The 16,291-nt window shown below is 43.8% G+C and overlaps 1 protein-coding gene and 1 long non-coding RNA gene across 2 annotated transcripts in view; one reads left to right on the top strand and one right to left on the bottom strand.

The window, feature by feature from the left end:
- The window catches only part of DLAT (dihydrolipoamide S-acetyltransferase), a 32,938-nt gene extending 21,138 nt beyond the window's left edge, over window positions 1-11,800 (bottom strand). The window contains exons 1-7 of the mRNA XM_059707864.1: window positions 11,375-11,800; window positions 10,830-10,931; window positions 10,435-10,559; window positions 10,120-10,270; window positions 6,450-6,576; window positions 4,524-4,711; window positions 3,317-3,470 (exon numbers count right to left, since the gene is read on the bottom strand). Of these exons, the coding sequence (XP_059563847.1) occupies window positions 3,317-3,470; window positions 4,524-4,711; window positions 6,450-6,576; window positions 10,120-10,270; window positions 10,435-10,559; window positions 10,830-10,931; window positions 11,375-11,653 (1,126 nt within the window). The 5' untranslated portion in view covers window positions 11,654-11,800. The remainder of the gene's footprint in view (window positions 1-3,316; window positions 3,471-4,523; window positions 4,712-6,449; window positions 6,577-10,119; window positions 10,271-10,434; window positions 10,560-10,829; window positions 10,932-11,374) is intronic.
- On the top strand, window positions 11,666-15,290 carry LOC132240551 (uncharacterized). Its single transcript, XR_009454352.1, has 3 exons — window positions 11,666-11,803; window positions 12,687-12,812; window positions 13,935-15,290. It is a non-coding gene; the product is annotated as an uncharacterized LOC132240551 (long non-coding RNA).
- Window positions 15,291-16,291: the final 1,001 nt, after the last annotated feature.

Here is a 16,291-nt window from a genome sequence, read left to right as displayed (position 1 = left end):
GATATCCTCACTTCAAATAGCAGCAACCAGAGAGGTATTCTACCCATCCTCCACTACCAAACCTAAAATCCCACCCCATATTCTCTTCTCTCCTATAAAAACAAAATGTCCTAATTCCTGTCAAAGGCCAATCCCAACACCTCTTACTTTCCCAAAATATAAGAGATAGTTTCAACCTATCCAAACTGGCTTCCACCATACATTTCTTTTGAAATGACTGCTGTCGAGTCCCCGTACCCAATCCTTGACTAAGTTCTGTTCATTCTATGTCAAAAAAATGTATCTTGAAGCTGTCCATTTCTTTCCTCTTCCACTATCACCACCATAGTCTAATCCAGGGGTGGGGAAACTTATTTCTGGCAAGGGTCATTTTAATATTTATAACATCATTCGAGGGCCACACAAAATAATCAACTTAAAAATTAGCCTGCTGTATTTGGTCAAACATTTAATTAACTCACCCAGAATGCCTTGACAGGGCCAGACCAAGTGATTTTGTGGGCCTGTTCCCCAGCCCTGGGCTAAGCCACCACCATCAGTTCCAGAAACAACATCTTAACAGATGTCTTGGCTTTCATTTAATCCATTTTTAAAGAGGCCAAAATGATCCTTTAAAAATGTAAGTTCTTTGTTTTAATCTTTCAGTGACTTCCTACTGTACTTTAAATAAAATTTAAATTCTACCATCTATACTAATAAGAGGAATATGCAAATTGTCCGGGACACTGTCACAGTTAACACTAACGACCGAACAACAGGCTGCATGGGGCAACAAGGCCAGTGTGTGTGGGGGTGGGGGGGGGCAGTTAGGGGCAACCAGGCCGGCAGGGGGCGGGGGCGCAATTTGGGGCTACTAGGCTGGCAAGGGGGACAGTGAGGGCAACCAGGCCGGCAAGGGGTCTGTTGGGGGCAACCAGGCCAGTGGGGGGAGCAGTAAGGGGTGACCGGGCCAGTGGGGGTGGGGGGTAGTTAGGGGCAACCAGGGCACGGGGGGGAGGGGGGGGGAGGGGGATGTGCAGTAAGGGCGACCAGGCCAGCAGGGGGGCAGTAAGGGGCGATCAGGCCGGCAGGCAGAGGCAGTTAGGGGTGATCATGCTGGTGGGAGGGGGTGGGGGGCAGTTAGGGGCAAGCAGTCCCGGATTGTGAGAGGGATGTCAGAAGGGTCCCAGATTGGAGAGGATGCAGTCTGGGCTGAGGGGACACCCCCCTCCTCCATGCATGGATTTCATGCACCAGGCCTCTAGTAAGCTATAAAGTCCTTTATGGTCTCACCCATATTTCTTTCAACCTCATCTATCATTAGACCCTTTCTTTGCTCATTATGCTCCATTAACACAGGCCACTTTTAGGTTTTCAAATATGCTACGCTGTTTTCCACTTTCAAACTGTGTACTACTGATCTCTTTGCCCAAAATGCTTCTTCCCCAGTTTTCCACATAGTTGGCTCATAGCTGACTCGTCTTCCAGGTCAGATCAAATGTCACATTAGAAAGATCTTCCCCAACCACCCTGTCTAAAAGCAGTCATAACTGCACATTTATTGACTCTGTTACTCACTCATATATCATCTGGTTTCTTTGTCAGCATGTAAATCATCTTATTAAATAATGTTATTGTTATTATAGCTAATACCTATAAATGCTTTCTATGTGCAGATAGTGTTTATTAACTTATTTAATCCTTACAACCTATAAGGAATTCTTTTCAGATACAAATGAAGAAACTAAGACACAAAAGGTCATACAGATAATGTATGGCAGAGTTGGGGTTCAAACCGAAGCATTCCAGCTCCAGAATCTACACGCTTAACTACTATGCCATATTCCCTTTCTGTTCATTTAATTATTTATTGTTGGTAATATAACCATCTGACATGGAAACTTGTCTGTCTTATGAGCAAATGTTGGATGTATAAACAATACTCAACGAGTATTTGTTTAAATAATAAATGAATCATCTTACTTGTTTAAATTCTTCAGAAATACTTATTAACCCAGTCCTTCCTCCCCTTAAAATTTATTCCAACTTATATTGTTTTCCCTGGTTCTAATAACATATAAAGAATGACAATATTCTAGTTATATACATAAACATGGGAAAACAGGTCTTACAATATTACAAGAATCCTCTTAGGTCCAAAAATTTACAGTATCTTATTCTTTTATCTTTGGAGATTGGCTTGTCTTCTGACCACAAAACAACTAAATGCAAAGATAACCAGCACTGAGTGCCCATAGCTGGACAACTGGGAAAATAACCAGTTATTATTTTCTCAATTAAGGAAGGCAGAACATCAAAACAGAAGGCAGAACAAGGGTAGTGGGAATACAGGCTTTAGAATTAAACAAATCTAGATTCAAATTGTAACTTTACTACTTCACAGAAAGGGAGCTCCCTTAAGAGTCTATTTCTTATCCAAAAAAATAGGGAATGATAATTCTTACTTCAAAAAGTGTTACGCAAATTAAATGTAGTACTACATGACTAGTACACAGTACTAGCCATCAAACCAGGTTCCACAAATAGTAATTTCTCCCCTTATCTCAATAAGAATCTTAATGCCTTACATTAAACTTTAGCTTAGTTTTAGTTTTAAAACATTTATTTAAATGCCAGGCAATAATAACAATATGAAGAAAACAAGTATGTTTTGAGTACTTATATATTCTAGATACTATTCTAAGCACTTCACCTGTTTTAACGCATACAATTATCTCAGTTTTACAGATGTAAAAACAGATGAAGTAAGTAATTCCTATAAAGACATATACACTTTAAGTAATTCACCAAAGAACATATTACACAGAAAATGACAAAGCCAGAATTAAATCCTAGATGGAGTGATTCAAGACCCCATGCTAAGCTATACTTTTTCTTTGGGGAGAAAAAGGAAAACATTTTCTTTTGCCCTCTGGGAGCTTTACTTGTTTTTAAGTCATTTCTAATCACCAAACATCATGTTGTGATTGTGTATTGCTACATTCAGTCAGCCTAGAACTAATAGATTTCTTACTATAAAATCAAGTCCTATTAACCAACTTTGCTGAATAAACACATTATAATTTTTGCCAACAATTAAGCAGTTCCCATGATTAGATAAAGGAAAAAGCTATCTAAATTATATAGGTAGATCTTAGACTAAATAAAGCACAATGAAATTTCCCAAATCTGTGGTACCAAGAAAGGAGTTATTTCCATCCCTCATCTTTCTCCCCACCATCCCAGAAAAAATGACTATATATAGTTGTATTTGCTGGTCTTAAGAAACGCAACCAAATTTTAGCTTTACAACTCCATTCCATACAAACAGACTTACCTTTTACTTGTGTAAGGTCAATCCCCTTCTCTGCTGCCAATTTCTTTGCAAGAGGGCTAACAAACAACCGTCCCTTTGGTCCAGCAGGAGTAGCCGGGCGGGTGGCTGATGGTGTAGAGGCTACAGGTTGGGGAGTTGGAGGAACAGGGGTCGCCTTTTTAAAAAAGTTACAAATTGTTAATTCACCACTGCAAAGATTGGTCTGAAAGATCAACAGCTTACATTTTTAAGTCAAAGATATTTTAATTGAATAACTTTCATTTTCCCTCCAAAGATCATAACAGTTTCCCTACTTAATCAACATAATATAGCCATATGAATAATAGCAATACTTTATGTCAAAGACAGAACAAAGTCATCTTACTCCATGATAACATAGAGGCATGGAATTTAATACCGCTGACCAGTATATTAATCCTTATAGATTTTCTTCACTTTACTCTCTTGCCACTTCTTTATTTTCATTTTCTTACATCACCAACATGATTTTCGTTTTTATTAAACCTAATTTCAAAACAATAAATTATGCTGGAAGGTCTCATGTTGAAAGTACCTTAAGAAGTCAAACGAAGCTACTACTTGCCAGCTCCCCATGAATGTATGGCAGTCAGAAATCAAATTTTCTTTGACAGAAATGTGTACCTAGTCTACACCATCATGATTCTGGCATCTGCAGAAGCCTTCCGACACTGTTATCAATGCTTGGAGTTCATACAAGCTCATGTTACAGGTATATAGCATACCGTGTAGAGTATATAGTGTCAGACTAAGTTTTATGCAAAACAAGTCATGTTATGTCAAGGTTCCAATGTATTATAAAGATAAGCCTGACCCACTATAACATGCGACCACCAAGAGGGTTGACAGTGACAAAGATTACATAGTAAATCCTATAGAAAATGGGGAACAAAGCATTACCTTCCATATGCATAAACATCTAAAGCAGAAAAGGAACCTGTCACCTCAGCTTTGTTCTCAGCATGACTCAAGACAGCATGAAAAAAAGGAAAGCTACACGGATCAAATTATTGGCCATTAGGTGAGTGGTACAGTGCCACACCCCTTGTAGGTCTCCACAAATGTTAGCCATCTCCTTTCTCATTCATAAACTCTTAGAGCCAGAAGGAACCTAGAATATCATCTAATCTAATCCCTAAATTTAGGAAGGGATAAATGAGTGTTCCCTCCATTCTGGAAGCATACCTACCGGGAGAGGGGTAGGTGGTGGTGCTTGTGGCTTTAAATCAGTTACTCCAGTTGGCCTATAGTCAGCAAATGCTGGTATATCTGCCTCTTTTTCTACAATGATACAGAGTGGTGTTCCTAAAGGGACATCTCTTGTGCCTTCTGGGACCAAAATTTTTGCCAGGTAACCTTCTTCTTGTACTTCAAAACCTTAAACAGAAAGAAATACTATTATGGAACTTAAAGGATTCTACTACTCCTCCAAATTCATGATACAGTTTTAAGTAAAAGGTTCTTCTCCTTCAAGCTATATTAAGCCTTTGCAAGCTATTTAAATTTTGTGTTTCAGTTTCTTTACCTGAAAAATGGGGATAATATTATCTACTTCACAGGATATTATGAAAATTAAATGAATTCGTATTTTTCAAGTACTTAGAAACAGTACCTGGTACAAAGTAAACACTAAATAAGTATCTATTAAATAACTATGAGAGATTATAGACAGTAGTTAGTTCTAAACATTTTCCTAAAAACATCTCCGAGGGCAGGCCCTGCAGACCCACAGACTCTAAGATGGCATTAGCGTACTGGTATAGATCAGAACCAAATGGATCTTAAACAAAGGCAGCTACTAAAAGCATCTTTGGAGTTTTTCAAAGCGGCTATATTTGGTATTACCAAATGTTAAGAAATACAGTATTACTAGGTTTTCTATGGTGTCAGCAACTTACATTTTATTCAGCTGCTGCTTTCCTTATAAAAAGAAAATAAAGGACTCCAAGACCACAAGAGAGTTTAAAGAGTTAACCAAGGTTGCCCTAGCCGTTTGGCTCAGTGGATAAAGCATCAGCCTGTGGACTGAAGGGTCCCAGGTTCGATTTCGGTTAAGGGCACATGCCTGGGTTGCGCTGGATCCCCACTTCGGGGCATGCAGGAGGCATGATTCTCTCTCATCATTGATGTTTCTATCTCTCTCTCCTCTCCCTCCCTCTCTGAAATCAATGAAAATATATTTAAAAAAAAGAGTTAACCAAGATTATATTTCTCTAGTGATTAGTCTCTAGAATACCAGCCTCTACAGCAACACTGGCATTCAAAGCAGATCTATTGCTACCAATGTTTTTTGTTTGTTTCTCTCTTTTTCACAAACAATTCATTCTTCTAATAAAATCTATGGGGGGAAACACAATATGCAAAAGATAAGGAGTTGCCCTGGTAGAAGTGAGAAAGGGGGATAGGGCACAGTAGAGTGCTGCTTGTTAAGTCCACCTTTGCCCCACAATGCCATCAAGGAATCATGGGGTTTGAAACCAATGATTTCATGATTTCGGAACACAAACTGAAAACAACCACTGCAGAGGATGCCCAGTATCTCCCACTGCATCTTTGGGGATTGAAAAGGAAAGAAATATATTTATCTATAATTTATAAGTATTATCACAAATATATGATTATCTATGTGAGTTTATCTCTGAGCATAAAAATGAATAGAAAAAACATGTGAAAATATGATATCTGAACAGGTGTATTATACATTCTATCAGTCATTCTCAAACTATGAAAACAATCTAAACCCTGGTTTCAGTTTTCCCTCAAAGTCATCTTACATTCTTTGATATTTCCTGCCTTGGAAGTTATGTTCCCCTTGCCCACTTTAGACAACACAGTTCTGATATATCTTCTCAGTAGCATAAATAAGGCTAAAAAGCAAACTGTGGCCTAAAAATAATCTCAAAGTCGACATATCCCTGATTCAATGAAAGTGCAGTATGAAACTGACAAATCTGACTAGGGATACTTTTGTTATGAAATATCCTGTTCCAGGAAATGAATCCCAAGAATTAAAATGTTTCATGTTATCACTCACTCATTATAGGATAGGACGGCAATCCTCTTCCCTCATTGGAAAACTCAGTGTCTCAACCATTAAGAGCTGAAGAAATCTCACCTATAGTGGCCTTGTCAGTCTCTATCTCTGCCAATAAGTCTCCTTCACTTAGCTTCTCACCCACTTTTTTTTCCCATCTCTGAACTGTCCCCATGGTCATGGTGGGAGAGAGGGCAGGAAGAAGCACCTATAGAAACAAACAATTATTGCTTAATACTAGAAAGCCTTGGATACAAGAGCATTCAGGCAAGCTTAGTTTTATAATGATAGTGACTATGACAATCCAGACTCCCATCTGCTGGATACCCCCAAAACACAAAAGCTTAGTGCTCAACAGTGTCCCGCAAGTTAAATAATCCTTCAAATCTCAAGCTTTATCGTATCAGTAATACTCTGACCCACCCTCCAAAGTTAAAAGCAATGAGCAGATGGGAAAGATTTCTAGAGTCAAAATTAAGTCCTCATTATCTAAACAAAGAACCCCTTTTCAACTTTTTTAACACTTAGAATAAGGTAGAATTTTTCATTTTCACAGAATGATCGTGGTCCAGGCTATTCCATTAAAATTTGCTGTACTCTGTGTATTAGCCTCTATCTTTTCATTCAGAGAAAACTGCATTTCTCCCAAACTTCCCAGACATCTTTCCAAGATAAAAACAACTAATACTAAAAACTGCTCTTGCCCTGGCCAGGTGACTCAGTTGGTTGGAACATCATCCTGTATCCCAAAAGGTTTTGGGTTCGATCCCCAGTCAGGGTACATACAGAAGACAACTGATCAATGTTTCTCTTTCCTTCCCCCCTCCGCTCTCTCTAAAAATCAATTAAGCCCTGGCCAGTTTGGCTCAGTGGATAGAGTATTGGCCTGCGGACTGAAGGGTCCCAAGTTCGATTCCAGTTAATGGCACATGTACGGGAGGCAGCTGATCAAGATTCTCTCATCATTGATGCTTTTCTCTCTCTCTCTCTCCCTTCCTCTCTGAAATCAATAAATGTATTTAAAAAAAAAAAAACAGCCCGCCCCCTTCCTCTCTGAAATCAATAAATGTATTTAAAAAAAAAAAAACAGCCCGCCCAACTTGGCTCAGTGGTTGAGCATGGACCTATGAACCAGGAGGTCACAGTTTGATTCTTGGTCAGGGCACATGCCCAGACTGTGGGCTCAATCCCCAATTTGAGGTGTGAAGGAGGCAGCTGATCAATGATTCTCTCTCATCACTGATGTCTCTATCTCTCTCCCCCTCTCCCTTCCTTGCTGAAATCAATAAAAATATATTAAAAACAAATAAAAAACACAAAACAGTCCTGGCTAGCATGCTCAGTGGTTAGAGCATCAGTTTGCACACCAGAGGGTCTCAGGTTTGATTCCCCAGTCAAGGGCACATACCTAGGTTGCAGGTTCCATCCCTGCCCCTAGTAGGGGTACCTGTGGAAGGCAACCAATTGATGTATGTGTGTGTCTCTCTCTCTTCCCCACTCCCTTCCATTCTCTGAAAATCAATGGGAAAAATATCCTCAGTCCTCAGGTGAGAAAACAAAACAAAATAAAATATATTCTCAGGGGAGGATTAACAAAACAACAAAAAAAGACTATTCTTTACAAGTCACTTAAACCCCAATAAAATCTAAACAGCAGATTGGCTAATCTAAATTAAAAATTGTCTGCCTATTTATATGGCTTGTGTGTCCACTGACTTTAGATGCTTACTTGATTATGGGTTTTGTTTGGTGTCTTTGTAGTGCTTTAAGAAAAATCATTTCAATTGATGTCTCACGAAGGCAGGGAAAAAAGTAAAACAAAACTTAGAATTCTGATTAGAAAGAAATTTTAAATATTTTTCTTGTTCAGAATTTGTCATCTTCATCTACTTCTTATCATTAGTGGAGCTGAGATAAAGAAGATGTGGTACATACACAGCATACCCCCCAAAATGTATACACACTGTAACAGCTGATAGTTCAATTTTGAAAATGAAATGTATTTTTTTTAAAATATATTTTATTGATTTTTTACAGAGAGGAAGGGAGAGAGATAGAGAGCCAGAAACATCGACGAGAGAGACATCGATCAGCTGCCTCCTGCACATCCCCCACCGGGGACGTGCCCGCAACCCAGGCACATGCCCCTAACCGGAATCGAACCTGGGACCCCTCAGTCCGCAAGCCGACGCTCTATCCACTGAGCCAAACCGGCTTCGGCTGAAATGTATTTTTAATAAACACTATCTTTGAAATTATTCAAAGTATGTGCATACATTTTTTGGGGAACACACACACATACACACAATGGAATACTACTTAGCCATGAAAAAAATGAATCACTGCCATTGCGACAACATGAATAGATCTTGAGAATATTGTGCTAAATAAGTGAGACAGATAAAGACAAGAATTGTAGCTCTAGCTGGTTTGGCTCAGTGGATAGAGCGTCGGCCTGTGGACTGAAGCGTCCCAGGTTCGATTCTAGTCAAGGGCATGTACCTCGATTGTAGGCTTGATCCCCGGTCCTGGTTGGGGCACATGTGGGAAGCAACCAATCAATGTATCTCACATCTATGTCTCTCTCCCTCTCTATCTCTCCCCCCTTGCTTCCACTGTCTAAAAATTAATGGAGCCCTGACTGGTTTGGCTCAGTGGATAGAGAGTCCGCCTGCGGACTCAAGGGTCCCAGGTTCGATTCCAGTCAAGGGCATGTACCTTGGTTCGGGGCACATACCCAGTAGGGGGCGTGCGGGAGGCAGCTGATCGATGTTTCTCTCTCATCGATGTTTCTCTCTATCCCTCTCCCTTCCTCTCTGTAAAAAATCAATAAAATATATTTTAAAAAATAAAAATAAAAATAAATGAAAAAATGTCCTCGGGTGAGGATTAACAACAAAAAATTAGGATAATTAAGACATAATCCTAACCCTTGAATATAAAGCCAGACATAAAATGGAGAGAAATGAAGTCAGAGTTATGTAGTGAGACAGAATTTGCTGGACAAGATGAAAAAAATATTGAACTAAATACCAGGCAAAACTTCTTCATGAGTGACTGTTAATAATAGATCATGGAGTAGATCATTATGTTCACACAAAAAAGATTCTTGTATAGAAATTTCTACAAATAACTAAGTGAAAGAAAAGTTCTAGTCTTAACCCTTTAGAGAAGGCAGCTGGTTTTTATCCATTTCTAGTATCAGAAACACACAAAAATACATGGGATTACCCTAATATCTAATAAACTGACTTAGTTAAGAGAATCAACTGTGACTGTTGCCTTCAGCTTTGTTTCAATGCTATGATATATGTCCATTCTACACTTATTCTTTATTGTTAATTCTCTCACTTATTAATACTACTGGACTACTTCACACTCTTAGAAAACAGAACACCACATTGCAAAGGAAAACACCAATTGAGGACTTTCATTCAACAGACAGCACTTGAGGCCCACTAAAAACTCTATCTATACATATTAAGTACAAATCATCCTCAAAATATAACATAATGTCGTGAATGAAAAATGCCAAGCATTATCCTGCTACTACATTGTGGCTGAGAATAACACACCTGGAAATAACAACTAGGATTAAAAGTTATCCATTTTCACGTTTAACTTCCTATTTACTTTCACGACAAGAGGTGGCCATATTTAATGCCAGTTTCCAGAATGTGATAGCCATCTCTGAAAACTAATGAATAGATAATAAACTTTCTAGAGTTAACACCCAGAGGCTGAGCCTCACCTGCATGTGAGTGGGAAATGAGCTACCAGGAGCCTGAGCAGAAGGTGTAGGTGGCGAAGAAGTGACAGCAGGGGTTGGTGCTGGGGCTGCTTGTGGGGTGGGTGCTGCCGAATCCAATGTATAATTTTTAAAGGCCTCAATATCCTCAGGTCTAAGGAAGAGAAAGAATGCATAAGTATAAGGGGGGGGGGTGATAAAGCAGATTTAGCTCCTACAGAAGGAGTCTTAGGAGCCTTTAACTCCTTATTCCTCGATTCTGGGTTACAACAGCCCACTAATCACCTAAATTCCAAAAATCACCAGGGTGCTACTCACTTTTCAACTGTGATACAGATGACTGATCCAATGGGAACATCTCTGGTGCCTTCAGCAACAAGTATCTTTGCCATGTAACACTCCTCCATGCTCTCAAATCCCACCGTGGCTTTATCAGTTTCAACCTTTTAACACAAAAGTAGGCGCTTAGGCCTGTGCTGCCAAGTTATGAAGATTATTAGCTTGTGTTTAGAAGTGAAGATACAACCTCTATCACAGAGGTGAAAGAAGGAATTATTTTTAAAACTTGGCGAAAAATTCATTTCTGCCAGCTGCTGACAAGTTGAAACCAACATCTCAGTTTCTTAAGGAATAACTACCCACCCGGAAAGTTAATGCTCAGTTTAGCTAACTCGGTCCCTTTTAACTTATCTCCATATTTTAAAACAACTCACCTCTGCAATGAGTTCGCCCTCGTTGATTTTTTCCCCTTCCTTTTTCTCCCAACGGGCGATGGTGCCTGCTTGCATGGTGGGGGAAAGAGAGGGCAATGCAACCTGGGGGAGGAGGGAAAGGAGGAACACTGACATTGAAACGAGCTGCCTCACTCTCCATCTGGTTTCCTGTTTCAGGCCATTCAATGTAACGCAAAGAGTTTGCGTCTCGCCACCCGCTGGGCCCTGGGGCGTGGGGATGTGCAGGGAGCTCCGGCCGCCAGGACCTCCGGTGCCAGCTTCCTGCTCCCGGTGCCGCGGGTCTGCCGGAGCCCGGACCTGCGCAGACACCCAGGCGGAGCCCCGGGGCGGGCGGGCGCTCGTCTCTCAATGAAACGGGTCGGGAGAGGAGGCTGCAGAGTGACCGCACCGCGGGGTCCCGGAGCGGCGCGGGGCGGGTGCGGGGCGAGGGTGCGGGACCGCGGAGGCCCCCGAGGAAGACTCGCGGCCAAGAAGTCGACCCTGAAGGACAACGGGGTCCCGCGAAGGGCAGGTCGGGGGCTCACCTTCTGATGCGGGGGGAGACTGTAACAGCGGCGGCCGGGCGACCCCAACAGCTGCAGCGGGAAGCGACCCCGCGACGTGGCCCACGGGCCGGGGCGCCAGCCGCAGACGGCGCGGACGCCGCAGTATCCAGGGGTCGCGCCGTGGCAACGAGCCGGGGCCGGAGCGCCCCGCGGGGTTGCGCTCGGGACCCCCGGACCCTCCCGCAGGGCGGCCCGCCGAGCCCCGAACCCGGCCCTGGGAGCCGCATCCCGGGCCCGTCGCGCACAGACGCGCCACATCGTGCCACCGACCCCAACACCCCCAAACCTACGCCGTCTCCGGAGTGACCTCCCCGAGAGCGGCGCGGCGCTGCCGTCAGCCAAGCCGCGCAGCCGCACGTTGTCGTAAACGGGCTCCGACGACGCGCCCCGCCCCTCGCACCCGGGACGGTAAGGAGCGTGCGCTCTTTCCCCCGGCGTCGGGGAAAGGGTGGTCCCGAGAGGGTCCGGGCGACGGGGCGGGGAGCTGAGCGGAGCCCGCGCAGGCGCCTGCGGGGAGCGAGGAGACGCCGAGGAGCGGAGGGCGGCGGGGTCCGCGGAGCGGGGCCTGGGTGCGGGGCCGGCCCGGCGCGGTGAAGGGCACGTCCTCCAGGGAGAGGCCTCGACCGGTGGCGGGAGCGGGCTGCCCGCCAGGGGGTCCGGGGCGGGGGCTGAGGGCGTGACCGGAGGGAGAAAAGCGGACGGGCCGGCGGGCGCGGGGCCTCAAGCCCAGGGCGGGGTCGGGGCCGCGCCCGAAGGGGCAGGGGCCGCCCGAGGCTGCTCCGCGCTCCCGCGCCGCTCCCGGCCGGACTGCCCCCGCCGCGCTGGTTGCAGAGATTTAATGAATTTCGGGTTTGTAGCCCAGCCGGAAACTAGAGCGAGCGAGCTTTCCAGCCGCGGGGTGTGAAGGGCAGCCAAGGGGAGGGTGCATGCCCGCATTCAGGTGGACGGTGGCTGGATGAACGTAGTCCCTGGGTGGAGACACAGAACGGGCTTGCGTTGCAGTTTTACCGTAGGCTCCCCATCGATGTGTGTGATGCTTGAGATATAGTGCCCTAAAACTAACTCTAAGGCCAGGGAGCGGGAAACATGTCTATGTTGTTCATAGCTCAGTATCTGGTGAACAGTGGAGGCCGAATGCATGTCTTGAGTTAACAGAAAGGCACCTATATTTGTTAGGTACAATTTACTGTAGGGGTGCCATCCTATAATTAGAAAGTATCTCACTTCTGAGCTGAGGGTGACATTAGGTTAGCAGGAAGCAAGTGCTGTATTTATTTATATCTCTCTTAAGTCCCTAGTGTGGAGTCGGTCAGGGAACACCGAGAACACAACAAATAGAAGGGAACCGCAGCATTTGGAATGAACATGGTCAGCCCTGCTAGTGATGAAACATCTGGAAAATTAAAGCAGCCAGAAGGTACTATTTCACACCTACTTAATTCAGAAACTTGAAAGTCTAAAAACCCAGAGTTAATGAGGTTGCAGAGACAGAGATGGTCTCCTTTGGGGGCACTATCTATTGGTTTTAGAGATAGCAATATAGTAATCTGAAATAATAGGAAAAAATGTTTACATTCCCTCTCAAAAAAAAAAAAAAAATCCTATCCTAGTGTCCTTGAGGCATTCAAAACAAGGGAAAAAGGGTTTTAGTATCTTTATAACAAAAAGACATGGAAAAAAATAATTATACAAAAATGAAAAGACTAAGCAGGCACAGCTGCCTAGCAAAATAATATGCAGGCAATACAATTGAGAAGTACTGTATAAAATTTCCAGATTAAGTGGAAAGGCATATTTGAAATAATATTTAGAGTAGAGCAATTATATTGTTAAATTATGTAAAAACAAATAACAATTGGAAGAATCAGTGGAATAATTGTGATTGGTGAAAGGGCTTATCATTTTACAAATTATTACAAAAATGTAATGTGGACAAAAGGGGCCACATGCTGACCTGACAAGCTCAGGGAAGGCCTGCATGGCAGTCTTGCAAACTCAGATACCTAAAGTCACCACAAAGGATGGTCTGAAATTACACTTTAAAAGCAGTGATGGTGGGTAGTTATATCCTAGGCCGGTATCTTCACTGAAAAGATCAACCTTTACCTTCACTGAGCCTATCTGTCTTTTTGCCTCTATGATAACATACCTTTGAAATGTCTGGGTAACTTATAACTTCCCTTTTTCTGGACCCCTTGGGGCACAAACTAATGTGCTGGGCTCCAGGACAGAGACCACAAATTCCTTCATTGTTATGTTAATTGTTCCTGCACCCACCTAAGTATGTGTCCATCATTTTAAATATATTTTATTGATTTTTTACAGAGAGGAAGGGAGAGAGATAGAGAGTTAGAAACATCGATGAGAGAGAAACATCGATCAGCTGCCTCCTGCACATCTCCTACTGGGGATACGCCCGCAACCCAGGTACATGCCCTTGACCGGAATCGAACCCGGGACCCTTCAGTCCGCAGGCCGACGCTCTATCCACTGAGCCAAACAGGTTTCGGCAATCATTTTACTTTTTATCCAATCCCAGGGGTTTCCCGGCTTTGCTTTCTCCCGCCTCTCTAGTCTATCACCAATGGATTTCATGTAACCCACCCTACATCCCTCCCCTGACTGCAATGTATAAGTACAGATGTAACCCGCCATTCTCCAGAGCATTATCTCAATTCATTGAGGTTCTGCTTCCCTGCATATGTCGACAGTTTGGCTCAAATAAACTCGCAAAAATTCTTTACAGGTTTCAGTGTTTTTTTTACGTTAATAGTAATGATTTTGAAATGCCTAAAATGTATACTTCCTGGTAGGCAGTTAGACATGAGCAGAGCAAGGACGATAGGCCAGAAGGTCCCCGGGGTGGAAAGCCCGAGATGCCTCGCAATGGACAATCAGTTGGAGGGTGGAACCTGGCTCTGACTTTTCCTCCCCTAGCCAACCCCTTCCCCCCCCCCCCCCCCCAGTCTTCCCTCCCTAGAGATGACATTGAGGCTTCAGTAGTATTTTAGCTCCAGAAATAAGCTAAACCAGCCATCGCTGATCTCAGAACCAGCTGCTTTGGTTTGGGTTTTTTGTTAATCCTCAGCCAAGGATATTTTTCCATTGATTTTTTTAGAGAGAGGGGAAAGGAGAAGAGACAGAGAGAAACATTGATGTGAGAGAGACCCATCGATTGGTTGCCTCCTGCACATACCCCAACCAGGGACCAGGGCCGGGGAACCTGCAACTGAGGTATGTGCCCTTGACTGGAATCAAACCCCAGACCCTTCCGTCCGAGGGCTGACGCTCTATCCACTGAGCCAGTGCCCTGGTGCCCGCCAATCAGTCAGTGAAGACCACAACCCTAAAAGGACACACCTGGAAAACTGCTTAATACTAACAAAAACAAGAAAAAACAAACAAAAATATTCTATTAAGATCTCCTGGGACCTCCCCTAAAATCTCCACCCTTAAAACCCTTAGGCAGAGGAACCATTGCACTTGCCCTCCTGGGAATATGCCCATGCCTTTCCCTAACCCTCTCCCCCTCCCTGCCCCAGGCATGCTACCATTAGCTTCCTCACTCCAAGCTTTCAGGGCCCTTCCTTTACCTCCATAACTTGTTTTCTAAGCCCATTTATTCTAGGAATTACTTCTATGTCTGTGATTTACCCAATAAATGTTCTCTTACAGAGCCAAACTGCCTGGGTAATGAGCCTGGGGCCAGGAGGAGTTGGGGAAGGGACAAGCATGGGTGTGCTCCGGGAGGAAGAGCACACTGGGCTGTCCATCCTAAGAATTTTAGAGGAGGTCCCACGGGAAGATTTCAATGAAATACTCAGTAGCTTTCCAGGTTTGTCCATTCAGAGTTGTGGTCTCCACTGATTGTTTGGCCAGCACCAGGGCACAGGTGTCATTATTCTGTGCAGCTGGTCCTGAGGTCAGCCATGGCTGGTTTTGTTTATCTGCACCTGGATGGTAAGAATGTTTGCTTAAATACTACTGCAGCCCCAATGTCATCTCTAAGGAGGAAAGGTCCAAACCTCAGGACCAGTGCTGGGGGAGGAAAAGTCACCCTGTGGCCGAGGTCCCACCCTACAAGTGATGGTTCATTGCTAGGCACCTGGGTCTTTCCACCCTGGTGACCTCTGTACCTGGCCCATGGTCCTTGCTCTGCTCATGTCTGTCTAACTGCCTGCAACACTAGTACTGACGTTGCTGAACCCAGATTGGTCTGACCCACTGGTCAGACACCTGGTGCCATTCCCACCATCCTGCCGCAGTTGACACCCACCATGTTCCATGGTCTGCCACCTGCTGCCAACACCCACCTTGTTCCGCTTGCGCCCCCTGATGGTCAGCGCATGTCATAGCGACAGGTTGTTCAGTTGTTATGCCGTTTGGTTGTTCTGCAGTTTGGTCTATTTGCATATTAGCCTTTTATTATATAGGATTTATTTTTTAAATATATTTTTATTGATCCTACTGTGGATCGAGCCTGAAACCAAAGTACATGCTCTTGACCAGAATCGAACCCAGGACCCTTCAGTTCTCAGGCCGATGCTCTATCCACTGAGCCAAACCAGCTAGGGCAAGAATGTGTTTTATTTTTTTAAATATATTTTATTGATTTTTTACAGAGAGGAAGGGAGAGAGATAGAGAGTTAGAAACATCGATGAGAGAGAATCATCGATCAGCTGCCTCCTGCACATCTCCTACTGGGGATATGCCCGCAACCCAGGCACATGCCCCTGACCGGAATCGAACCTGGGACCTCTCAGTCCGCAGGCCGACGCTCTATCCACTGAGCCAAACCGGTTTCGGCAAGAATGTGTTTTAAATAAATAAATAAATCCTCACCCAAGGATAAGTATTTTTTAAACTGATGTTTAGAGAGAGAGAAACAGCATCAA

This window comes from Myotis daubentonii, chromosome 9, assembly GCF_963259705.1.
Source record: "Myotis daubentonii chromosome 9, mMyoDau2.1, whole genome shotgun sequence".
NCBI lineage: Eukaryota > Metazoa > Chordata > Mammalia > Chiroptera > Vespertilionidae > Myotis > Myotis daubentonii.
The sequence above is the reverse complement of the archived record's forward strand: the minus strand, read 5'-3'. Positions and strand labels throughout refer to the sequence as shown.